At 40.4% G+C, this 26,262-nt stretch overlaps 1 protein-coding gene and 1 long non-coding RNA gene across 2 annotated transcripts in view; one reads left to right on the forward strand and one right to left on the reverse strand.

Moving 5' to 3' along the window:
• Positions 1–4,899: 4,899 nt before the first annotated feature.
• On the forward strand, positions 4,900–7,016 carry LOC136959836 (uncharacterized). The gene is made up of 3 exons (XR_010878785.1): positions 4,900–4,987; positions 6,723–6,773; positions 6,885–7,016. It is a non-coding gene; the product is annotated as an uncharacterized lncRNA (long non-coding RNA).
• A 3,969-nt stretch (positions 7,017–10,985) lies between these two features.
• Positions 10,986–26,262, reverse strand: part of LOC136959845 (serine/threonine-protein kinase 38-like) — a 108,800-nt gene continuing 93,523 nt past the window's right edge. Inside the window, exons 10-14 of the mRNA XM_067254048.1 lie at positions 20,952–21,069; positions 19,897–20,020; positions 19,425–19,520; positions 13,932–14,023; positions 10,986–13,755 (exon numbers count right to left, since the gene is read on the reverse strand). Of these exons, the coding sequence (XP_067110149.1) occupies positions 13,628–13,755; positions 13,932–14,023; positions 19,425–19,520; positions 19,897–20,020; positions 20,952–21,069 (558 nt within the window). The 3' untranslated portion in view covers positions 10,986–13,627. The remainder of the gene's footprint in view (positions 13,756–13,931; positions 14,024–19,424; positions 19,521–19,896; positions 20,021–20,951; positions 21,070–26,262) is intronic.

The following is a 26,262-nucleotide window of genomic DNA, read 5'->3' on the forward strand; positions in this document are numbered from 1 at the left end:
ATGCCAGGTGGCATCTCAGAGCAGTTTGTTAAGCCAAGGAGCCACACCGGTTCTTTGGAGTTACAGTCGGACCATGAACAGATAATACTGATGCCATTGTATATAATTATACAGAGATTTTACATTAAATATCCAAATCAGTGCAATAATGTCTGTATGTGTGATGAAATGACAAAGAAGAGATTGCTAATTTGTGCCCCGGACTCCATGCTCATTGCTGTATAATTGCATTCTGTTGTTGAAAATGGTGCCTGGAAATGCAATGTCTATAAAAAGTATTCACCCCCACCCCCCATGGACTTTATCATGTTTTAGTGTTTTACAAGACGGTCCATTGTGATTCAGTGTTGTCCATTGTGATTCAGTGTTGTAAAACACTAAAAGAAAATACTCTTTAATGTATTTTTGTAATTTTTCAAGATAGATCTAAATTACTGACAAATGTTAATCACCAAAAATAGTATTGTAGCATTTGTGCCCCTTTACTTTGACACACCTAAATCTGCTACCAAGTCTGTTGAGAAGTCAAAATACGTTGAAAGGAGATCGATCACCTGTGTGAAATCAAGGTGTTCCAAGTAACTTAGTAAAAAGCTTAAAAACTCCTGTATCTGGAATGTTCATTTTTTGTTTGCTGACAAAAACTACATAATGAAGACAAAAGGAACATTCCAAGGTATCTGCGACAACGTTTTTCAAATGTAGCGATCAGGGAAAGGATACAAGAACATTTAACAAAGGCGCTGAATATCCCTTGTAATACAGTTAAGTCAATAATAAACAAATGGAAAGATTATGGCACAACTGTGTATCTGCCTAGAGCAGACCTCACAAACTGAACGTTTGTGCGACAAGGGCATTAGGTAGCAGGGGTGTGTTCATGGAGTGGCCTGGAATCTGATTGGCCACCCCAGGTGCCACCCCGCTATATTAACCCTTGTGCTGCCTTCGGGTCACATGACCAAAAGGTTCATAAAGAACCACCGTTGTGTTTACCCAATTTTACCCAATACAAAAACAAATCAAAATAATTTTCTTTTAACCATTTCAATGTGGGGGGTCTGAGACAGCCCGACAGTTAAAAGAAAATGCTTCACTTTGTTTTTGTAGGAGGTAAATTTGTCGCAATACGACGGTGGGTCACAATGACTGATGGGTCAGAATGACCCGAAGATAACACAAGGGTTAACCTATGATCATTATCTGGCAGGACTTTTAATTCAAAATGTATGACGAGTAACCAACATTTCATTTATAGGTGCATTTCAGTCTTAAACCTGAGTGACAGTAATGCGCCAGAGTTGTTTCTAGCCTGCCAAAAACCCAGAGAAAGTTTTAGATTTTGAGCGGGGCGGTTATCGTTGAGTAACAGCTGCCAATAAATCAACAGAAGAAGAAAAGCTGTCGGTCAACCACATTTCAAGAAGTCTGTGGGTATTCCGGGCTACATTTGTTATGCCTGGTCTTATTTCGCTAATAGCTAGTAGACTTGATACGCATACTGTGCCAGCGGTTAAAAAGGTTTTAGCTGTAGTAAGCTAAGACGTTTGCCCTGTCTTTTTTGATTTCCATGATGTTTGCTAGCAAGCCTGTCTAACCCAAAGTGTATATCAAGCGTTAGTTTTGCATGTCACAGTCATTCATTTATACATAATTTAATTATTTGTGCAAGCTATACAATGATATGTGTCATGCGACTTTTACAGTATCATAATAAATCTGAACATTCAAGAATTATTCAAAAGAAAGAAATCCAAAACAGCAGAGCAGGACAAACCAGCAAGCAGTGCTAGCTAGTTAGAGGATAATGAGAGCCAGCCTGACACTTTAAGGGATGTACAGCAGTACACATGGATATGTCAGATCCTGGTAGTTCCAGATTTTCAGAATAATAGTGAGTACTTTACATTGTTAAAATCTATGCTTCATTTCCAGATTTGTTTCAAACTAAATTTGAAACAAGGCAATTATATATGTAAAAGTGCAATACTTATTATTTTGTATTAGTCATATGGGTTGGGTAACATACCATTTAGCATACTTAGAATAAAGCAGATTTTATTATCATTAGTAGGATTGGGATACCTTTGATCCAAAAAATCAAGATAATTCTGATCCCAGCAGAAGGGTGGATTCAGGGTGGATTTCAGCAACAAAATGTAATAAAACTTGAAATTGGTCAAATAAAACTATATTTGTATCATGTAATTCATATACATGTATTTATATGTAAGAGCAGAAGTACAGATTCTTCTGGCAGAAGAACAAATCACTCTTTCCCAACTTCAGCAAACCAAAGCCCAACTTGAAATCCGCCTCCTAAAAGTAGTTTCAAAAAGTTGTTCTCTCCACAACCGAAGACTAACTTCTTCTTTAATTTAGTTATTTATTGGACATTTAGCCTTTTTCAGATTTTGAAACACATCTTCAAAATATTCACATTGTATTTGTGAAGAATGTATATTTTGTTTGTTTTTAATTGTTTGTGGGTCAGATGATGGCTCTGACCGTTTGGATGGTTTTATTTGACCTTTTTCTGTGTCTTTAAATCAAAACACTTAAAAGTGACCCAATGCTGGCATTGTTATACATAGTCTCATTTACAACACTGGGAATCCGGATTTGGTAATCTTCAAAAGTTTGTATCTGGATCAGGGTGATCCAATCCAATGTTGCTTTGAAAAACCAGTACAAAAGTAAGATGGATTACCTAATCCTGGATAGCAAAACATGGGATTTCAAAATTCAGATCATTCTGATCCAGATTTAACTACTAGCCCCAGAAGAACACCACCTCTTCAATGAAGCATTGTGGTGGCAGCATCATGCTGAGGGGATACGCCTCTGCAGCAGGGCCTGGGAGGCTTGTGAAGGTAGAGAGTAAAATGAATGCAGCAAAGTAAAGCACAGAAATCCAGGGGGAAAACCTGCTGCAGTCTGCAAGATGAACTGCGTCTTGAGAGAAGATTTGTTTTCCAGCAGGACAACAATCTCAAGCTCAAAGCTAAATCCACACAGGAATGGCCGGAGGTCAGTTCCATAAAGGCCGCTCAAAAAAGCTGGACTTAAAGCCCAAACCTGACTTGAATTAGCTTAACAAGTCAAGCGGGGCTAAAGAAGAAACTAAGGGTGCACCGATCCGATATTAAGATCGGATATCGGCCCCGATATTGACAAAATAGCTGGATCGGGGATCGGAAAAATTAACAGATCCACTGGCCGATCCATCAAAAAAAAAATTGCAGCACATATATGTCATTTTTCAGCAGCATGAGTTAACCAAACCTTTAGATGCGTGAGTTCTAAATATTTCCGACGGTCTCCACAGCAAGCATAATACTCGTAGCACTAGCATGCTAGTGATACCTGTTAGCCTTCTCATTAGTACATATTGAAGCCATACAGCGTTTGTCGCACAGTTTTTGTCTATCGGAAAATATTCAGTTGGAATTTTCGAAATCGCATATGCGAGGTTACGCTGTGAGACCCGCATTCGAACGATCACATATGTGCGAGTATAGTAGAGTTGTTGAGCTGCAGGAATTCGGCGTGCTCCTAGCATTGTGCTTTATGTGCTTGATTAAAATGGTAGTATTGTACTTTGCAGTACTAACACTACCCCTCAAAACATTTAGCTCTACTTTGCAGACATTGCAAACAGCCGACGAACTAGTTGGCGTGGCAAGCGTGAAATATCTCCACACAGCCGACTTTTTGGCTCGCTCCATGTTGCTTTTAAGTGTATCTGTCCACTGGTTGGACACGCCCAGCTAACACATGACGTTGCGGCAACGTTGCCAGTAAGTGCTCAGTTGGTAACCCGCAACGTTACCTTCTGGCAACGTCGTGGCAACGTCGTAACAATATTATAAAGGGAATGTTGCCAGTTGGTCCCATGGACAACGTTGCCACGACGTCGTACCTTGGTCGGCTGGTTACGTTATTTTTAGACCCGTGGACAAAGTTGCCGCGACGTTGTACCTTGGTCGGCTGGTTACGTTATTTTTTGGTCCCCTGGACAACGTTGCCGCGACGTCGTACCTTGGTCGGCTGGTTACGTTATTTTTAGACCCGTGGGCAACGTTGCCGCAACGTTGTACCTTGGTTGGCTGGTTACGTTATTTTTTGGTCCCATGGACAACGTTGGCGCGACGTCGTACCTTGGTCGGCTGGTTACCTTATTTTTAGACCCGTGGACAAAGTTGCCGCAACGTCGTACCTTGGTCGGCTGGTTACGTTATTTTTTGGTCCCGTGGACAACGTTGCCATGACGTTGTACCTTGGTCGGCCATGTACCATGGGTTAAGTTGCGGTTAAGTCGCTCTTTGGTCGCAGGACAACGGATCTTGAGTGCAATATAGTGGTTTATCCAGAGATGGAGAGATCACACTGGACTGCTCTCAGTTCTGACACTTTTGCAATGTAGCCATAGTCTACATGAATTTCAATCACACGATATTAAATGTTGCAACCAGCACGTATAAATGTAGACAATGCATGCAATTCATGTGCAGCTCAGCCCCAGCATGTCAATGGTCATCAATGTTCTCATGTGCAGAAACATAGCTTTAATAAATAAAAGATTGAATTTGGAATATAATTTAGTCTTTCATTCTTTACTATAAACATGTACAAAAGCAATTAATGTGTGATGTGTAACATGATTAAGCAAACATTCTTTATATAGCACACCAAAGCTGTATGACACACAATGCAAATTTGTGCTCCAATAATTTTTGTAATACTAAATTGTTAAATGTGACCAAAAGGTAAGCGACTCTTAAGAGTTTCATTTCCAAAGACAAGTCATCACAGAATATTACAATTCTTCCTTAGCAAACCTGCCCCTCAGTCTTCCCCTGAGCAACAACTTTGCGCATGCCCATTTCAACGCATCGCTGAAACTGGGGTTTCAGAAGAGATTTTGCAGGGGTTCAACACCGTCTTGTACGCATTGGATTTCAACTGGAAATTAGCTACTTCAAAGGTGAGTTTCTTTACAGAAATAGTTTTAAATATATAAACATTTTCAGAAATTGGATGGGGCATGCTAATAGGTATATGTTTTTAAATTTAGGCTATTTAGCCTGTTTATGTGCTATCAGATTCACATTGTTTACGTTAGGATTTCGCTAGCTACAGTACAGTAGAGGTTAAACCCTCCAGAGAGTTATGTTGAAATACTGAAAATGCATAGGCCTACATGTTATCAAAGTTTAGCGTCTCACAAATCACCCACAAAAGAATCAGTGAAAATAAACGTTCAGAACTGTTAAAAAACCTTGTCCCAAAATAGTTTATCTAGCCCGGAATTTTCAAAGACTGTGGAGCTAGCGTGGCTGATCACGTTTTAATCACAGTCGGTCATGGCATGCACAGCAATGGCGTCTATAAAAGTATCATGTCACTAATTTTTCCAATTTGTACATGACATCTGTTTTTGGATACGTTTATTCGTTTTAACCTTTAGATGCGTGAGTTATAAATATTTCCGACACTTCCACCAGTTATTTTTCCAAAATGGCAGCTAGGTAGCTTTAATTAGCTTCCGTTACCTAGCAACCTAGCATAATACTCGTAGCAATGCTACTACCTGCTAGTGTTACTTGTCATCCTACTAATTGTAAATTTTGAAGCCATACTATAGCGTTTGTCGTATAGTTTTTGTCTATCGGAAAATAATCGGTTGGAATGTTCAGAATCACACATGTGCGACGCTACGATGTGGGGCCCTGCTTTCGAACGATCACATATGTGCAATGCTAGCGTCACTGTGTCCAATCCCGACCGGTTTTTAGCTAACATTCTGATAAAATGCCAATTCAAATATTGATAAAAATGATCGTATCACGTTTTCAGCTGATTTACTGACTTCACGTTAAGCTTTAACTTCTTACCTTTCGAGCTAAATATTGTTAAAAAAATTACAGTTAGCTTAGCCTTTACTAGAGCCGGTAAAATGACGCTGGCGCCGGTAAATTAGCCGTGCGCTACCCTTGTCCAAACCCGACCGCACTTCTAAAGACTGGCCGCTGCTGTTTTTCCGGGGATATTAACTTGATCCAGGGTCACCAAACTGACCACTAATGCTGTCAACATATCCGGGGACGCAGTTATGTCCTCCAAAATAAGATATCACGCTTCAACATCTCCAAACTATGCGATAAAATCTCAATTTGACTGTATACCACCACCTGCTGGATGTTTTGTTGAACTCTTCTCAAAGTTTGCTAGCCCCCATCCCTTCCTCCCCTCGACTACAGATCACGTCACACATGATCGTGTATTTTCATTGGCAAGACAAAGTAGTGTTAAGCTAACGTTGAAATACACTCATATGCTAACCCATAGTAGCAGTACGATGACAACACAGACACACTTGTCAGAGTAAAGATCGTCGCCCAAGCGTCGCCCGAGTGTCGCCGAGTGGTCTTTCGGCCAAAGTAATTTTCCTATATTATTTAGACATGTAAACGTCCATATATGTTCATGAAATTTTACACGTAGATTGTTTGGTATGCCTAAAATAATAATACTTACACTTTGCTGGCGATAGCAAAAGTAAATAGCAAAAAGACCGGAAACTGAGTGTCCAAACCCCGTTCGGGTTTGGACAATAGTAGTTTACAGTGGTCGGGATTGGACACAGTGACGTTACTCCTTTAATATCAATATGCTAAAACTATGTACATAAACTACATTCCACTTTCATTTCTGTACAGATTATCCTACCACCGTCACACGGCCTAGCACTGTGTCCCTGGGAAATGATGGTAAAGTAATGAATGACCGTTTAAAGCAGTGACAATAATTGTATGAGCCATGGCAACCCTAAAGGCTATGTTTTGAAGCAAAAGCATGACTTAAAACTTTTGCATCACCAGATTCCATACCCCTAGATGTCAACTCTGGTCTGGTGGAGGTGAACCCATTGGGGGCCCAGGAAAACAGCTGGCAGCCAGGCAAGTGCAAATATAAGACACTCAAAAATATATATGCTTTGTATACAACCATTCAAGGTAACATTTGTTATTTACATCAATGTTACGGCTAATCTAGAAGAACCACAGTGTATGCCAATCATGCTAACTCTCAGACACACTGAAGAGGTGCCAGTGATGGACCTACAGGTGGCCCAAACACAGGCTGAACTCCAAGACCTTGAGGAGCGCCTTAAGGTGCTGGAGTTGCGAAAGAGAGTGATAAGTGTTTGGAGATGCCATGAACTATGGCTTACACGCAGCGTTCAACGTTCACATTGGTGCTGACAATAAGTTCATGACTTCTAATTCCAGACGCTGTGATGAAGTGGAAGACGGGACTGGGAGAGAAAGCTGTGGAGCTCCTCACAAAACAAGCCAGGTGAATGAATCATGATTGCAGCTTCCATATCCAACCTTTCCACATGGCTATGTGACAAAAATGTAGAATCACATATTTTTTTGATGATGTATATTATTTTAGATGTGATTTTTTAATGACTTGTATAGCGCCTTTTTACACGTGCAATTATGTTGATAGAACACTAACTTATTTTGTGCTTCATTGTCAGGGCCAACAGACAGGACCTGTAGCGGGGACTGGCAGAAGATTTTAATTCACTGTTTGGCACTTTGTTTGAAATAAAATGACAATGTTACATGGAAATGCTGCCTTGCTTATGATTAGCTGGAGTTAGGCTACACATCACACAAACATAGTCCTCCTAAAGTTGGCTACCATGTAGCCTATTATACAAGAACAAGTAGCATTTTGGGCAAATGAGGTCTGCATATGAACCGCCCCAATATAAGCAGTAGAATTGCGAAATATAGGTTACTTAGTTAACGTTGCAGTTACGGACTGGCAACGTCACAAAAGTACGTTGCTAGGAGGTCGCGGTTACGGACTGGCAACGTCGGAAAATTACGTTGCTAGGAGGTCGCGGTTACAGACTGGCAACATCCGAAAATGACGTTGCCACGACGTTGCGGTTACGGACTGGCAAAGTCAAAAGATTACGTTGAGGTTACATTCTGGTGTCCCACAGATGCACGGCCCCGCAACGTCGCCAAAGACGTTGCGGCAACGTAAGGGCAATGTAACTGTGTTAGCTTGGCGAGCTGTACACCGCACGGTGCAATGCTTCAAGCTAAAAACTTCCATGGTTCACACACCAGCGACAACAAATAAATAAGAATTCAAATATTTGTTTTACATGTTTACAATGTTTGGTAACTGTTTGATTACTATTGTATGTTTGACCAATACACTATTATGTTTCTACTGCTACATAAAATTTATTTTAATACGTTTTATTACATTCTATTTTCGAATTTTGAATGCACAAGTGTTTTTTAAATGACAAATAAATAAGAATTCAGTACATTACATCTGTTATTTTGTCTTAGTTAGGAAAGCAGGAATGGATTAACGAACGGGCCTACCGGGCCCAGGCCCAGGGGCCCATGAGCTCAGGGGCCCCCTAAGCCAGAGCCTCTGCGTGACGTCGCTGTTATTAACTTTGTATTGATATGATATGAAACGATGCGCCGTAGCCGGTATATTCTAGGCTTAAGTCATTCATGTCAGTAGCAGGCTGCAGTTGCTGACGATACATTTATTTAGTTTCACTGCCAGTAACCCCTTAACCAATGGTATGTGCTTTGAGCTTAAGTTGTCATGAGTATCTGGCAGTTTTCAGAAATAAAATCGGTGATTGGACGGCAAAGATATTACGGCGGGAACCATGGGAATTGTATTTCCCATATTTGAATGTTCTGGCAGGAAAGGGTCAAGTGATATTATAGCAGATACTTTTTAATAGAGGGACTTTGGTGATATGAATTCCCCCCAAAATTATTCCAGTTACTTGAGCAGTTCACAATAAGGTCAATCAATCTTGAGAAGAGCACAAGCAAAATGGACAACAGCCGTACACTAACTGGAGCAGCTAAACGAAAGCTAAGGAAAGAAAAAGAAGCAAGGCAAGCAGATATTGTCAATCAAGTTCCTCGCATTTCAAGTTTTTTCCAAAACATTCAAAAGGATGAGAACAAGAACATTGCAGCAGACGTTCACAAGCCCAAGATGGGAGGTGGTGGTGAGGAGGAGGAACAGCCTGGTAGCAGCACTGCTAGTGCTGCACCACCGTGGCTACTGTTGGCACCGGCGGGTGATGCTGTACCACCGGCACAGAGGCCACTGTTGGTACAATGCCTCCAATATGTCTGGAAAATACAATGGATTGCAGGCGCATCTAAAGAAGAGGAATCCATTGATTCACTATGCCCCCTGCGCTGCCCATTCTTTAAATCTGGTCGGAGTCAACAGTATTGAAGCCTGTAGCAATGTAGTTGGCAAATATTTTGACTTGTTGCAGTCTCTATATACGTTCATCTCCGCCTCCACGCATCGCTGGGGAACAGTATTTGGAGATTCAAATGTGCGCATCAATCTCACTCTTAAATCTCTTTCCACTACACGCTGGAGCTGCCGTGCTGACTCAACAAAAGAACTTTGGGAAAATTACCATAATATACAAGAGAGGCTCAGGACTTTGTCTACGGATGACACAGAAAAATCATATAATTTGCGTCATGTTGTCTGCTCAACTCCGGTGTCGCTGTTTCATACGGACTGTTATTAAGTAGTGTTTTGCAAGAGTTTTTTTTTTTTTTGGGGGGGGGGGGGCCCAGGGATCGGTATCGGGTATCGACAGATACACAAAGCCCAGGCATCGGTATCGGGACTGAAAAAGTCGGATCGGTGCATCCCAAGAAGAAACCCACCCAAATTAGCTTTGGTTAAACTGGCATGGGAGGAAATTGCCACAATTGTTACAAATCAAGTTCACATACATAGACATTTCTCATGAACATCTTTTTAATCATTGACATGAAAGAAATGTAACACAGCCATACAATAAATCAAAACAATGTAACGCTTCACAGGAAGAAGACCCTGGCCTAGCCAGCAGTGTGCATGGGCCAAGCATGCCGCATGCGCCCTTAAAATAGCATCTGAATAATGCGCCATTGACTTTAGATTAAGTTTTTCCAGGGGCCAATTCTCCGTACGTCGCTAACTCAGTTAGCTGGATTTGATTGTTGACGATTTGTCATTATCTTGGATTGTTCGGTTCTTCGAAGCTCATCCTGGACTTGCTGTCATAGCAACAGGTCCGTAAGCTTAAACCTGCTCGGGAGCAGGTTTATTTTATGTAAACACGTTTAGATTGAGGCTTTACAAGCAGAGGTGATACAGGAAGTCTGTCACAGACATGTCTTGTCCATTTTTACTACAGGAACCTGTTGCAGAAGATGCAAGAATAATTAGCAGAATTTAACATGAAACCGAATTAATTGCTCATTGCGTGATAGATAGGTAGGCTATGCGCGATACAGTATGCTAGCCTATACTTTTTGAGAGGATAGCCTATCTTTTTTTGTGAGGGTGTCATTTACATAATACATTTGTTGAAACCACATCATATGACATTAAAGATGATAAATGAAAATATGAAAGTATGAAAAAAAAATAATAGGCCTAGCTTACTGTAATAAGCGATAAAACACGTGGTCACTCCTCTACATTTAATTTGGTCTGCTACTTTTTGCCAGCCCTCTTTCTTGGATTTTGCAGACTTTGAGGTGTTCCCTGGCGTTCTGATAAAATCTTCAAATTCGGAGTAACCTTCGAGCAAGCTGTTGCTCTGTTGGCTCTGTTGCGGAAAAAACTGGGCGCTCATTTTGGCCACAGTGAGCAGCCATAGACTTATGTGAGCAGCCAATAGCAGCGTTGCTGATCAAGGTTTCTACTATCGATACATACCCCCTTTTAGACCAACGTATAACTCAATCCAGCTACACTAATCATAAACAACAAGTGTGTTCGAAGAACCGAATTAGCCAGATCATGATAAGCAAGATGATGTCATCTTGGATGTGTCATTTGATCTCTGATGTAATAAGCGACGTACGGAGAACGGGCCCCTGGTCTGTGGCGGAATTGTTTTTCTGAAATTGCAAAATAGCACCAAGAAACGTTTGTGCCGGAATACGCCTCCCTTTTTCATTGAACCGCCCCCGGGAGTGCAAAGTCATTCCCTGATTTACAGACGTGCGTCTGTGGAGGGAAAAGTCTGCTTTGCGTCGAGTGCAAACTAGGAATGATACTTGCGTCGTTGACAAAGTCAATTGCACTGGGTGCAAGATAGGGCCCACAGTCCCTATGCAACTTGAAGGTTGCACCAGTTTATAAAGAAAAATGGGGAAAAATGCTGTTTGTCGATCTGCAAAGCTGATACAGACTTAACCAAATAAACTCAAGTCTGTTATTGCTGTCAAAAGTGCCTCTAGTAAATACTGACTTGAAGGGGATGAATACTTATGCAAAATATTATTTTGTGTTTTAAATGTCATTAAATTGCATCAACATGTTGAGATTTATTTTCACTTTAACATTATGAGTCCTTATCTGCTAATCAGTGTAAAAACATCCTAATTAAATCCATTGTGATTCAGTGTTGTAAAACAATAAAACATGAGAGTCCACGGGGGTGAATACTTTTTATAGGTATTATAAATTGTTAGTCCATTTAATGTTAGCATTCATAACACTGTCAAGACAATGTAGCAAACATGATAATGCCAGAATAGTCTAAATTTGCAGCCATCACTTTTCAACAAACTATTAAACATAAAATGTCTCAGTCTGTATTTTACTCACGGACAAAATTACTATCAATAGAAAAAGAGCCTTCTAAAGGGGCATTTTAAACATGGGATCACTTGCTCTGTGGTCTAATTGGGCTAGGATCGATTAGTTATTTACATATGTTTATTATCAATACTTGTTGTCAATGATACTCTCCTGGGGGGTATTCCAGAAAGTGGGTTTAACAAACTGTGAGCCTAACCCTGAACTCTGAGTTGATTTACTCTAAAATGGGAAACTCTGACTTAAATGGCAGGTGAATTCTGTATGTAGAACTGTGGAATTTAAAGTAATATAATGTTTTCCCAGTTACCAGTAAAGGAGCTGTACAAACTGCATCTCATGAAGCAAGTGCAAAAAACTGACCAAAAGATCGTGTACTTAGGGCAGATTAAGAAGTCTGATCTTGAAACTGATGTGCTCGAACACAAGTTACAGATGGGTGCATAGTCATAGGTGAATAATGTTAATTGTAGGAACAATATATAAATACTCATTGTTGGATTTCTATTTGTAGGCAATAAAGATTACCAAATAAAATATCAATGATTTGTCTTTATTTTATTGCCAAAAAGCCTTTGGTCGGTTCTGAGTGCACGTCCACGGTGTGTAACATTAGCGATGTAAGGGCAGAGAATGTTGCGAAATAAGATGATTGAGTGTGACGGAAAACAGTAAAGTTCACTTATGTATTCATCAGGGAATTAAAGCACATCTAATCTCGGGTTTATAATCCTCTCCCAACATAAGGCTAAACAAATAAAATGTTGTTCGAGATCGGTCAACTGAACCAGGAGAGGCTACTCCATGTCTGCCAACTGTATCAGGCTCAGAAAGTGGGAGGGGATAGGTAGAAATGCAAAGTTTGTTAAGGAAAACCTGTCAGCAAGTAGGTTAGGCTCACAGAGTCGGTTATCATGGACACTGACCCACAGGTTGCGTTACCTCTCTTTCTGGAATGGAAAACCCAGAGTTTGCCTCATCTCAGGGTTAACCAACTCAGGGTTTTACTAAACCCGGTTTCTTGAATACCCCAGACCACCTAGTCAGTATCGTTTCAGCAGACAAAGACAAGTAAAGAGGGACTGTCTTAAAATGTCTTAAAAGTTGAGAATTCCGTTTGCAGAGTAAAACCTCTGTATGTTATTGTCACAAGTAAGCAATGAACACCTAAGCCAGGGGTCCCCAAACTTTTTCTCTAATGTGGGGTCTGGTCGGTCTGTAACAGAAAAGTACATGGGCCGGAGTGACGACCAGTATTATTGTGAAGATTTTATTATGATTTGAAATGTATTTATTATGCTAGATTAGTTTATTATTTTGTTATGCACCGTACATATCAAGGGATATATAGCCTATTAAAAGAGCAATATAAATATCGTAATTATCCTTTTTTCATATTCATTGCTATAGAAAATAAAACATTGACTTACTTATGCATATTAATCAGTGGAAACTATTTATTTATTTTTCTGGCATTGTTCAGAGGGCCGGTCCAAATGCGTTGGGGGACCGTATTCAGCCCGCGGGCCGTAGTTTGGGGACCCCTGACCTAAGCTATATAAGCGTTAAAGCCTCTGCAGTTTACGGTCTAAGCATTCTACCTCTCTCTATAGGCTTACACTTGTTGCTACATCCATCACACATCTCATCACATCCTCTCTCAAAGTGAGAACCCTAAAATGAAGTCAGTAACACTAGATAAACAGCCAGGAATAAATCAGTCTATGCAATTCAGACAATATGACTATGCCACTCTTGTGATTGCTGTTTGTTTTTGTTGATGTGTCATTCATATTGTTGTAGTTCTGGCATTGTGACTGCATCAGAGTGAAATTTGTCAACTATCCTTCGTAATAATCAAAAGGGCATTGTCACAGCCTTCTTCCCAAAGATGTCTCAAGTGTCTAACTGTCTACCATTGTCCATTTCAAGCCTTTCCTGAATTCATATAGGTGGGAATGGTGCCTCGTTGAGTCAGCCCTTCAAATCGCTTGTAGGTATAGTTCAGAAACACCCAATCCTTGGACTTGAAGTCTGGCTCCGTAACATTGGCAACTGAAAATACAAAAGTATGGTAAGGGGGCCACAGTGAACTAGGAAGAATGGTATGTACATGTTGATTCACAGATAATTCATACTTCCTGGACGGACAAAAAGTCCGCCTAAATGAAAAAAAGGTTCAGAATGGTTATATGTTCCTGAATTTGAGCAATTTGTTGAAAATATCTTACCTGGTTGAAGGATGTCTGACTCTGGGAAGTCATCAAAGTTTGATGTGTCGTCAATGCTTTTGATTTCAATAGAGATGGCCGCTGGTCTTTCCCTGTTGGAGATAGGAGACATAATCTCACTTAATTTACCATATCCAGTTAACTCAAATTATTGGCACCCCTGGTAAAGATGAGCAAAAAAAGGGTTATAATTGAGCTCACTGTCACACTGAAAAATTTAATTATTCTGAGGTAAATAATTCAGTCATAAAAAAAATATTATATATATAAAAAAGTACCACAATTATTTGCACCATTGCATTTAATGCTTTGTACCTCCCTTTGCTAATAAAACAACCTTCACAGACAAGATGATTCTCCTTTAACATCTAGTAAGGTTGAAAAATATAGAGTAAGGAATCTGAAACCATTCCTCCTTACAGTATATCTCCAGATCATCCAAGTTCCTAGGTCCTCTCTTGTGCACTCTCCTCTTCAGTTCAGCCCACAGGGGTTCAATAGTATGTAGGTCAGGGGACTGAAATGGCCATGCGGAAGCTTGATTTTGTGTTAAGTTAACCATTTGTGACACAGTCCAATGAAAAGGGGCTGTTGTCAGCATTCCGTATTGTCCGAAGAAGCCGAAAATGCCGAAAGAAGAAGCCAATATAATAAACAACATGCTTAGGATCACTAAATACTCATAATTTGTTCTTGTTTGACTAAGCTTCCAGTTGAGTTGTGGGCACGTCATGTGTGATGTGATTTGCATCACGGTGCAGCCGGTTTTTCCCTAGGCTACTTATGCTGGCGCGGTGGTACTAGCTTTAGGCCGAATCCCAATACTCTGTCTTACCCCTAGCCCTTTAGTTTACCCCTAGCCCTTGTGTCTCGAAACTGAGGGTTAAGGGCTACATATCCCTATGAAATGAGACACCAGTTGGTTACGTATATTGATGTTTCCAAAGAAAGTAGTGTTATGCACTGATATCAAACAAAATTTGTTTGAAATTGGCTGCTAATGGAGTTTAATTAAAACTGTAGACATTCATGGAGTCCATTCAAGGCTAACCAGAGAAATGCGGGACTGTTGTGCAAATCAGCAATATAACATTAGCGTAGCAAACTAGCGATTTTTTAAAACGTTTCAATTAAGAACATGGTTGCAAATACATATGTACAGGACTGTGTAGAGCACAAAACAAGACTGCCGAAAATATTACATTTATGGGACTCTGTCCGCCATTGGTGCAGGTAGCGCTGTATTCACATACCCCTTGGTTTCAATTAAGCTCCCGAGCTCACTTGGTTTTAAGGGGTGTATACACCTTCGTCTTATCCCTAGCCCTCAATCAAAAAGAGTATTGGGACACCACTCACTCTCACGGGAACGCGCAAAACTAAGGGCTAGGGGTAAGGGGTAGGTGTAAGACAGAGTATTGGCATTTGGCCTTAATGTTTCGTATGTAGGCAGTGTTTGTCTGTACAAAGTACAATCCTATCCCCCCTCCTAATCAAGAGGTGAATCGGCAGATTTGGTCTCGAGTCAAGTAACCTTAAATATAATGTTTCACAAGTAGTTGTGTGAACTTTCAAGCATGCCTTCTGTGTGTTCGGCATACATTTTTGTCATAGCCTACGTTCGTTTTAGCCTACATCCACCGACTAAATAGAATGAATAGGCTCATCTCGGATATTGCATTGTGCACAGGATGAATTTTTCTTAGTTTGACCTGGTAAACCGTGAATACATCTTTCAGGCTGTTTTCGGAAGATGCGATTTGCACCAACAAGTTAACACATAACTTGAACCATAATCGGGCCAGGCACAGTGCAATGTAGTCAGTAAAAAAATACTGGGTGTTAAAACACACATCTAGGATAAGTCAAGAAAACAGGATCCTGGAATTTGATCGAATGCGAATATTGTTTTCTTTCTCTTTTCTTCACTGCGGTGAAATAACCGGCTCTAGACGCTGCTAATGATTAACACAAAACAACCACATTTGTCTTTAGGCGTGAAAAAGTCTATAATCTTTGAAGCTGAATATCTGGAATAGAGCTTTCATGGTTTATCAACATTCGTGTATCTTCTTCAACTATTTTCCGACAACCGCCCCTTTTCACCAGAGTGTTTCACATTTTGTATCGGTTCGGAAAGAAAATTATCCAGCCCTGACTCCATTTTAGTTTCCTGGCAGTGGCAGCAATATTCAGATGAAAGATCATCAATACATGAAAATGTCACTTTAGGAGGTTATTTAACATTAATATGAGTTCCTCTAGCCTGCCTTTGGTCCCCCAGTGGCTAGACATTTTGATAGGTGTAAACCAAGCTCTGGGTATTCTTCCCGCCTTTGAGTAAATGAAAGCTCACACGCTCCGATTTGAAAATGTTCCTCTTATGTCGTCTTAAGAGGAAAGGTTACCTCCCTTTTCTTTGCTTTGCCTGCCCAGAGAATCTGGCCCGCAATGAGAAAATGAACTACGACCGTGCAAGTGCGATACCGATTTTTCCTCGAGAGACACATGGCTTGCAAACGACCGAAGCATGGCAGTTAGCCCCACCTCTCTCCTCCTCATGGCATTTAAAGCTACAGACACAGAAATGTCCTAAGGAAAGCTCATTGTGGGACTGCTCGTAGTGGCTGTAATTCTGCACCAAGGCTGAGTTTCGGGAAACAGGCTTCAGATACAGTATTAGGGTACCACTAAGCCTATATAAAAGCATCCAAAAACAGCATGTCATGGGACCTTTAAGGGTACTTGACTCAAGACCAAATCTGCCGATTTACTACTTGGTGATTAGGAGGGGGGATTTGATATCGCACTTTGTAAAGACAAAGACAGCCTACCTATAAAACATTACAGCAATTATAGGCTGATTGATTCCTATGGGAATTGCACTAGAAAGATAGCCTACTGAATTGAGTTGGGAAATAGGGGTAGAGTTTTCCTCTGTTATGACATAATGTTCACTGTATTAACTGTCTTCCTAGTTGTTGTAGATAGGCCGCCAACTTGATTTATCGAATGCAAAATTAATTTGCACACAATGCGATACTGCTCATGTGCAACCCAAGATCCACACTGGGGCCTGGAGTCCCAATGTTACAGTAATAAATACATTTCCAATACAAGTTACACCTGCCTCATATTCGCAATGGGCCTACTTGGACCATGCCCTGACAATAAATGAAGAACAATAAATGTTTTGCCAGGATAACTGGATCTATCAGACCTTTAAATGTTTATGATGTCCCTGTGTGTTTATACTTTTGACTCGGGACAACAACGTGATAATTGTCTGCCAACAATAGAATGTTGATCATGTCGGGCTACGCATTAATAGACCAACTGCAATCTAACCCTCAACGTGTGTGACACCCTATGTAATAAATTACATTTTGCTGAATGATTGAAGGGCTAGATAACAATTGTTGTAATGAAATAGTCACCGACTATCACTACCGAAATGAATAGATTGACAAAGGCCACTTCAGTTTACGACCTTGCCTTGGCTGCGTGCAAGAAGCGCCATCTAGCGATCATTAGGGGAAAATTGACCCCCTATCCGCGCTAAAAGTAGCCAGTTGAACCATGATGCAAATGAAATCATATCACACATGACGCGCCCACAACTCAACAGGAAGCTTAGGTAAACAAGAACAAATTAGGAGTATTTTGTGATCCTAAACATGCTGTTCATTATATTGAGTGACTTCTTCAACACTTTAACTTTTCTAATATGCAAGAAAAGGAAAACTGTAATAAAAATAAAAGTTTGTGCCACAAATATTTCTTACTCTTGTGATCAAAAACATTGCTCTGAAGCTCAATTAGGAGGTTCTGTAAATATTTTTTTCCCCGGAAGTTTTTCCCCGCCCATGTTTGGTTTAAGCCACGCCCATTCCGAGAACGGACACGGATACTGATCATTTAGTTGGTTAACAGATATAAAATCTATATATAAAATGTTTATAGTCGGGCCAGACATTTATAGACCAACAGCAGTCTAACCCGCAACGTGTGTGACATAAAAACAAGGCCAAAGAGTATCTAATTGATACGAATTCATAGACAATTATGAGGATATGTAGGCTACTGCGCTTATATCATGTACTATATATGTGTACATGCATGTAGGCCTATGTGTAAATCCCTCTTTGATTTCATTGACTGGGACATGGCCAGGGAATATGATGAATTGATTCATCAGCTGGTTAAGCGGCAAGTACACTTTTCTTACAGCAACGCATGCTGCGGCTTTGCCAATGTTTTCTGTATCGCCTATACTGTAAAAAAATGTAGCCTACAGCCTACCTGACGCAAAAAACCTCAAGGCTATGCAGTCTGAAGCACAGTTAAAGTGTCAAGTAGCTTTATTGTCAATTTCTTCACGTCAAGACATAAAAAGGAATCGATATGACGTTTCCCACTCTCCCACAGTGAAACATAAAAAGCACAGGCACAACAGATAAGACAAGACATTTCGTAAAACAGAGCGTTACATATTCACATACAGCAGCATAAGCTAATAATAAAGCATAAAGCTTGCTGCGGCGTGTGATATTTGCAATGTACGGCCCGAGAAGGTCTTGCAAATAAATGAGTCCTTGTCGGCTGAATCGATATCGCTCAAACAAGAACTCATCCGTGTGAAATAAAGGATCTTGGCAATCGCGAAGAACTCTATTGGTATGGAAAGCCAATCGAACTAAAATATAGCTCCTTGGTCAACTGGGTCTCTCAAAAAGGGAGCTGCCATGTTATTTTCCGGGGGTGTGGCAAGCTTATCCAGCTACACTTACGTTAGCCTGCTCTGGAGCAGGTTAGTGCTAATTGATATGTTACTATGGTGATTTATCGAAAGTTGCTTCCACGAACCAAAAAGAGGGGCGTTTTCTATCTTAGCCTGAAAATTTGCTCGCTAAACTGCTTGGCGAGCTACAACGAATACCCCCCTGCTGTCTCTAATCACCTTCCCCAGGTAATATACTCATGCCGCAAGTCTCTCAAAGTCAGGGAGTCAAAACTCCAGATGACCTCTACCCCAAATGGACAGCTGTCCTTTTACAGGCATCAGCAAACTCAAAAGTAATCTAGCACAAACAAACCCCCAACTTCTCTAGTCATAAGCAACACTTCAGACTCAACTTTATCATTCCCCCTCCTGTAAGCAACAAAAGTTTTCACAGCATGTGTCTCTTTAACAACAAACATAGAAGCCTAAAAATCTAATCACATTTAAACCACATACATTTTTACATACAGCCGAAATGTCTCCATGTGCATGATGTTTGATTTACAGTAGAACAACATAGCTACAATGTTTTAACTGGTGAAAGTGATGTTTGCTAGAACAAAACCTTGTTTGTGCACCGTAGTATTAGGGTTGTAGTGGTCTTTTGAATTTAATATATTTTCAAGCTTTTCGCAAACTGTAACTCATCACAGAACTCCTGGAGATACAATTTGAGCACACACAACAAATAAAGCACTTAATACACAAACCTGATGTGCTCCCAGTCTACCGGCTCAAAGAATGCGTGGCTTTTTATCTCCTCAACACTCATCGCACCAATTCGGTTTTCAGCATCATTACAATACCTGTAATGGTAAGGGAATTAATAATAATACATTGTATTTATGTAGCACCTTTCTCACACTCAGTGATGCTTTACAGAAGCATATAAAAAAAAAGTAAATAATAAAAAGTAAATATAAAATAAAGATGAACTATGTAAAAACACCTCATGCACTACCACATGAAGACAACATTAAAATGCAATTCAGTACACTGAAATACAGCTTGTCAAATAACCCTAAACTATAAAGCGCTAATCATTATGGATAGGTTTTTATACACAATAATCTAGAAGAACCCCTATCACTGATATACTTTAGGAACACACAAAGACATGATCATTTACAATTACCGTTAAAATGAGCTTCATAAATACAGTCCATTAACTATTTTACAAACCTGAGAATCAAATCCTTAGCCCTCTCTGATATGGGCACCTCAGGTGGGAAGACAAGAGTCTCCTTCCAGTTCATTACCTTCCTATAAGTCTCTTGTGGTGTCTCAGAGCAGAATGGGGGATACCCTATAGAGAGTCAGGTAAAATAATGTTTGGGTTAAAAAAATACTTATTCAGGAGTTTAGGTGAACAAATCTCCTGAGTAGATTCATGCCACTACAAAACAAAGTAACTGTATGTCAAATTTCAACATCTTACATTAACATATCATGAAAAATATACTTGGTATTGTAAAACAAGAAGCTGGTAGGGGGGAGAATAGGATAAGGGAGGTAGGAGGTCTATAAAATGTTCACCTTTGGAACCAGCAGAGCATGTTAGATGGGAGATACGCTGTCCCCAAATGTCATTCATGTATTCTAAATATCTAATTATTTAGTCATGAGACAATCAAGTAACTGTAACACATTGCAGCCTGCATTCCTTATTGACATCAAGTTCATAACTTTTCATTATCAGCTTTTTACATTAATCAACAAAGGCCAAGAATACTCTGATGCTGTCTCACATACAGAATGCAGATGCAGGGAGATTTAGGGTAATGAGTAAAAGTTGTACATCCCTAAAAACAATGACGATTAAATACATTTAATTCAGCCAAATTCATCCAAAGCCTCTGAGTGCAAGGGTAAAATCTCCACACCAGCATTATCCATGCTCACATTTTACAAATTAAAGCAAAACCATGCACAGGCAGGTGCGTTAACAATGGCAAGATCCTCACATTTTGTATAAAACTGAAAGGCTAATCTCATATTGAGATTTTATCACAAAAAAAGTTGTCTGAGTGATGGAACCGTTTTGAACCTGTTTTTTGATCGTCCACTTGGAGCTTCCCAGTTTACAGTAGGTAGAGAATGGGGTTTAAAAATATGCCTATTCAAGTTGACATTGTCCATTGTTATAACTGCAGACACGAAGCTTGCGCTTCAATATGCAGCCAAATGTAAGCAAATGTGTTTTTCTATTAAATTATACAACGCTCACATATATGTACCTATAAGCATTTCATACATAATGACTCCCAGGGACCACCAGTCACACAGTTTATTGTATCCAGTCTGTATGAAGACCTCTGGGGCGATGTAGTCTGGAGTTCCTACAGTAGAGTAAGCCTGGATGAAAGAAATCAATATGAGGTTAAAAAAAAAACTTACGAGATTCAAACATTAACTTATCATATGTTTTATTTGTAGTGTATTCTTGGAACTTAATTCATCCATCTTAACCCTTTGATACACAAGCTATGCAAACACCTTCTGATGCAGAACATGGGTCTAAAATGACCCGCATTCATTTCCTATGATATTTCATGTCTGGCTGAGTGTTTCTTTGCTATATCTTTTGAAATCAATTAATTTCATTATTTAATATTCAAATTATATAAGTATCTTGTTTTTGATTACCACAAATGATTACTTTAATTTTTGTCTTTCTTACTTTCTGAGCATCTTTTTTGTTGTTGTTACTAAATCAACTTTACAGACATTGGTAAAAAATAAATAAATACCAAAACAACAGTAGAAACACTTTTTTGTGAATGCTATTTAACCCATTAAGGAGTAGCGTTGCACATATGTGATCTTTCAAATGCGGGTCTCACAGCGTAACGTCGCATATATGTGATTTCGAACATTCCAACTGGATATTTTCCGATGGACAAAAACTATGCCACAAACGCTATAGTATGGCTTCAAAATGTACTAATGAGAAGGCTAACAAGTAACACTAGCATGGTAGTAGCATCGCTACAAGTATTATGCTAGCTAACTTATGAAAATCAAATTCCTGTTGTCTTTCTAGGCTAAACAAAATGTCCCTATTTTCCTTTCCTTTAATTGCGAATGACTTTGTTAATGGAATTAGTTCATTAACAAAACTAAATTCACTGAAGTGATCATACAGCCTCCTACCTCTAGTGCACATTAGTCCAAGCGGTTAATGATGTTCAGTTCCCTCAAGTGGGAACTGAACATCAGCTCCCTCACCAAAAAAGCACAACAGAGGATGTACTTCCTAAGGCAGCTGAAGAAATTCAACCTGCCAAAGACAATGATGGTGCACTTCTACACAGCCATCATTGAGTCCATCCTCACCTCTTCCATCACCATCTGGTACGCTGCTGCCACTGCCAAGGACAAGAGCAGACTGCAGCGTATCATCCGCACTGCTGAGAAGGTGATCGGCTGCAATCTGCCTACCCTCGAGGACCTGCACACCTCGAGGACTGAGGCGTGCGAGGAAGATTGTGGCCGACCCCTCCCACCCTGGTCACTCCCTGTTCCAGGTACTCCCCTCTGGCAGAAGGCTGCGGTCCATCAGGACCAAAACCTCACGCCATAAGAACAGTTTCTTTCCATCTGCTACTGGCCTCTTCAACAAGGCCAAGGACTCCCATTGACATTCATTCACTTATTTAACTATTACAAGTCCATCTAATGGCAATTACAGTATGCACAAGCCACCTTACCTCAGTATCCGTTTGCACTATGTTGACCACTCACGCTGCTCATTCTTATTGTTATTTTTATATATATTTTATTTTATATTTAAATTGTTGTATTCTTAGATTGTTTAGTTCTTAGAAATAGTTAAACTTTTGTACTTTTACTTAATTTAAGATTCGTATATGTTTAGTGTTTTGCACCTCCCTGCCACAGTAAATTCCGTGTTTGTATAACATACATGGCGAATAAACCAAATACTGATTCTGATTGAGCAAGCTCAACATGGCTGAAAAAGATCCATTGCAAAACTGGCTGAAATTTGTTTGGGGGGAAATGTCGAAATGCTTATCCAAACAACGTCAAACGCGGCACCGCACCCCATTTGATGATAAAATGGACACCTGCAAAATATGAACTTTGCAGAGTGCCCGGTTCTCGAGATAATCAAAATAAAAAAAATACACAGATACACTGTTCCTGGTAGCTCTCCAGGAACATGGTTGGAGACCCCTGGTGTAAAACTATGATAGATTGGTGTGGTGATTGTTATTTCTCTTTATGTTAACTTTAATGTTGATTTCAGTTACTGTTTCTCCTTCCTGAAAGATAATTGGTAGCTTGGCAGCGCCAGAGATCCTGAGCCTCCCAAGCCCTCACATCACCAGGGACAGAAGCCCAAGACGCTGCGTGGCCAGACTGGGCGCTGTCCTTTAAAAAGATTTCACGCTTCCCCCTTAATAAATGAGCCATACGGCTGCAACTGGTTTGACAATCAGTGCCTGGGCCACAAAAGCTGAGCTGGGAGGGAGGCGATCGTCGAGGAAGGACAGTTTGGCTGCAACACAAGTATCACCAGCCGCCCGGGTGGAGACTCCCCGGAAGTTTTTATTTTGTTAATTTAAACACGTGAGTGAAATTCACATAGTTTTTGAGCTCTCCCTCACGGCCCACATTGCTGCGGTCTCCCGGTCGTGTAGATTCACCCTCTACAACATCCGGAAAATCAGGAGATACCTGTCTGAGCACTCCACCCAGCTGCTAGTCCAAGCACTTGTCCTCTCCAAGTTGGATTATTGCAACTCGCTGCTCGCTGGTCTCCCAGCATGTGCAACCCGCCCTCTTCAGAGGATTCAGAACGCAGCGGCCCGTCTGGTCTACAATCTACCCAGACGCTCCCATGTTACCCCGCTCCTCGTCTCTCTCCACTGGCTACCTATCATGGCCCGTATCAGATTCAAGACCCTGGTATTGACCTTCCGAGCAGTGAACGGGACTGCACCCGTCTACATCAAGTCTCTCCTGCAGCCTTACACCCCCACCCGTCACCTACGGTCTTCTTCAGACAACCGCCTGGTGGTCCCACCGCTCAAGACCGCCCGGTCCCAACACAAGCTCTTCTCCTGTCTGGCCCCCCAGTGGTGGAATCAACTCCCCACCTCCATCAGAGATACTGACTGTCTCTCCACCTTCAAGAAAAGGCTCAAGACGCACTTGTTCCGGGAGTACAACGGTACTTAGTAATGGTTCGCTTGACCCGATGTTAGTTTCCTCAAGGATCACAATGACTCTTGCTTAGAGACTTGTTGCTCTTGTGGTTAGTGGTAACTGTTTTAAATTTTTGTTCTCGCTGTGATATATTGTTTTTATTACTGTTGCTTGCTTTTTTCCACAGTTCATGTTGTTTAATTGTAACTTGTTTAACTACATGCTCTTATGGTTCTTCCCTTTGGCACTTACTTTGGTTGTTCACAATGTGTTCTTCATATTTTGGCTACTCGCGATGTTTTTTGGCTATCTTGTTGTTATGATCAGTGACCTATGCACTTTGTAAAGCTCTCTCTTGGAAGTCGCTTTGGATAAAAGCGTCTGCTAAATGAATAAATGTAAATGTCTGAGTCTCCTGAATTGTGTGTGTTCAGCAGTGTCTCCAAAAGGATTTAGTGAGACTATGGGAGGGTGAACCTCAGACCATCTAGGGGGGTTTGGGGGCATGCTCCCCCAGGAGAAGATTTGGTACATTTTAAAGTTAAACCAATCAATCTAGTGCACTCTGAGAGCTAAATTGAGAGGCTATCTATGAAGAACTTTGTGCTATTGTAAAAAATAAGGTCAATCACATTGGTTGAACATGAATAGTGAAGACACAGAAAAAATTATACTACCATTTAGGATTCCATCCTTATTTATAGCGTTTGACATAAACAAAATTATGATTTCCTACATATGCCAACTTTTGAAACTGCTCTGATCTACTTCCCCTTTCTCTGCTTTCGAACTCACTTGCTGTCCCTCTCACAGGGCCAGACTGGGCGCTGTCCTTTAACCCTCGTGCTGCCTTCGGGTCACATGACCCAAAGGTTCATAACGAACCATCGTTGTGTTTACCCAATTTTACACAATACAAAAACAAATAAAAATAATTTTCTTTTAACATTCGCAATGTGGGGGGTCTGAGACAGCCCAACGGTTAAAAGAAAATGCTTAACTTTGTTTTTGTATGCGGTAAAGTTGTCGCAATACGATGGTGGGTCACAATGACTGATGGGTCAGAATGATCCGAAGATAACACAAGGGTTAAAAAGATTTCCCGCTTCCCCCTTAATAAATGAACCATACGGCTGCGACTGGTTTGACAAATGAAACATCCGAAAGAAATATAAAAGGCTAATATTTTGGATATTGATTGGATAGGGTAAAAATAGGCATATGGTAATTTTCCCGCTTGTCTTCCTGGCATAACGTTGCCTATTCTTTTCTTTTTTTACAGTAAAACAAAAAATAAAATATACTGCTGTGGACGTTGTTTTCTCAATATGTTTACTGTGTTAATGGACTGAGGATGGGAGTAGGATATGGTATTCGGTTTCGGATTTGGCAGAATCTTAACCAGTGGATTCGGTATTCGGCCGAACCCCAAAAATCTGGATTCGGTGCATCCCTAGTTTTAGGTGAATCAATTTGATCCATGTTCGATGTGATGCTTGAGAAAAGCGTGCACATGCAAGTATCTCAACTTCTTGAATTTGGATTAAATTATTCTGATTATGGGCAATAGAACTGGGGTCTCATTTATAAAGCTTGCGTACGCACAAAACGGGGCTGAAAATGTGCGTACGCCACTTTCCACGCAAAGGTTGTGATTTATAAAAAACTAACTTGACGGGAGAATGTGCGGTCCTCCACGCAAACTCTGACCCTCCCGTAGGCCTACGCACATTTTGGAAACAGTTGGAATTGGCGACGCAGATGACCGTACTGTAGTCAGACTGCAGAAAGTAAATGTGGGAAGAACGATTACTCGTAATATTTATATATTTTGTTTTCCTCACACACTTTTTTCACTCGATTTCATCATTATCATGAAGATTTAATCCAGCAGTATTATTTTAGCTTGTACTGAGCGATAATTGTTCCATAAACACCTTCTACAATCAACTCAAATTTTAAATCAAAATTCAGCGCTGTCTCACCATCATATTGTCCACTACCGGAGTGCAGGAGGGGGAAATGCCCGACTGCATGGAATGCAGATAACATCACATATCCTACCTTTAAATAACTGCAGAATACAGTGTATAACTAAATATATTTATTTAATACTGTGCATATATCATCATATGTCAAAAACTGGAAATACAGTCGTTAAGCTCCCGTGCAATCGCTACATTCCACGTCATCAGTCCAGACTTTAAAAGATTACTGTTCATAGCAAAACACTTTTGTTTTCAAATTGTATCTCGACTCGCGGTATCATTTTACATTTACATTTACATTTATTCATTTAGCAGACGCTTTTATCCAAAGCGACTTCCAAGAGAGAGCTTTACAAAGTGCATAGGTCACTGATCATAACAACAAGAT

Source organism: Osmerus mordax, chromosome 17, assembly GCF_038355195.1.
Source record: "Osmerus mordax isolate fOsmMor3 chromosome 17, fOsmMor3.pri, whole genome shotgun sequence".
NCBI lineage: Eukaryota > Metazoa > Chordata > Actinopteri > Osmeriformes > Osmeridae > Osmerus > Osmerus mordax.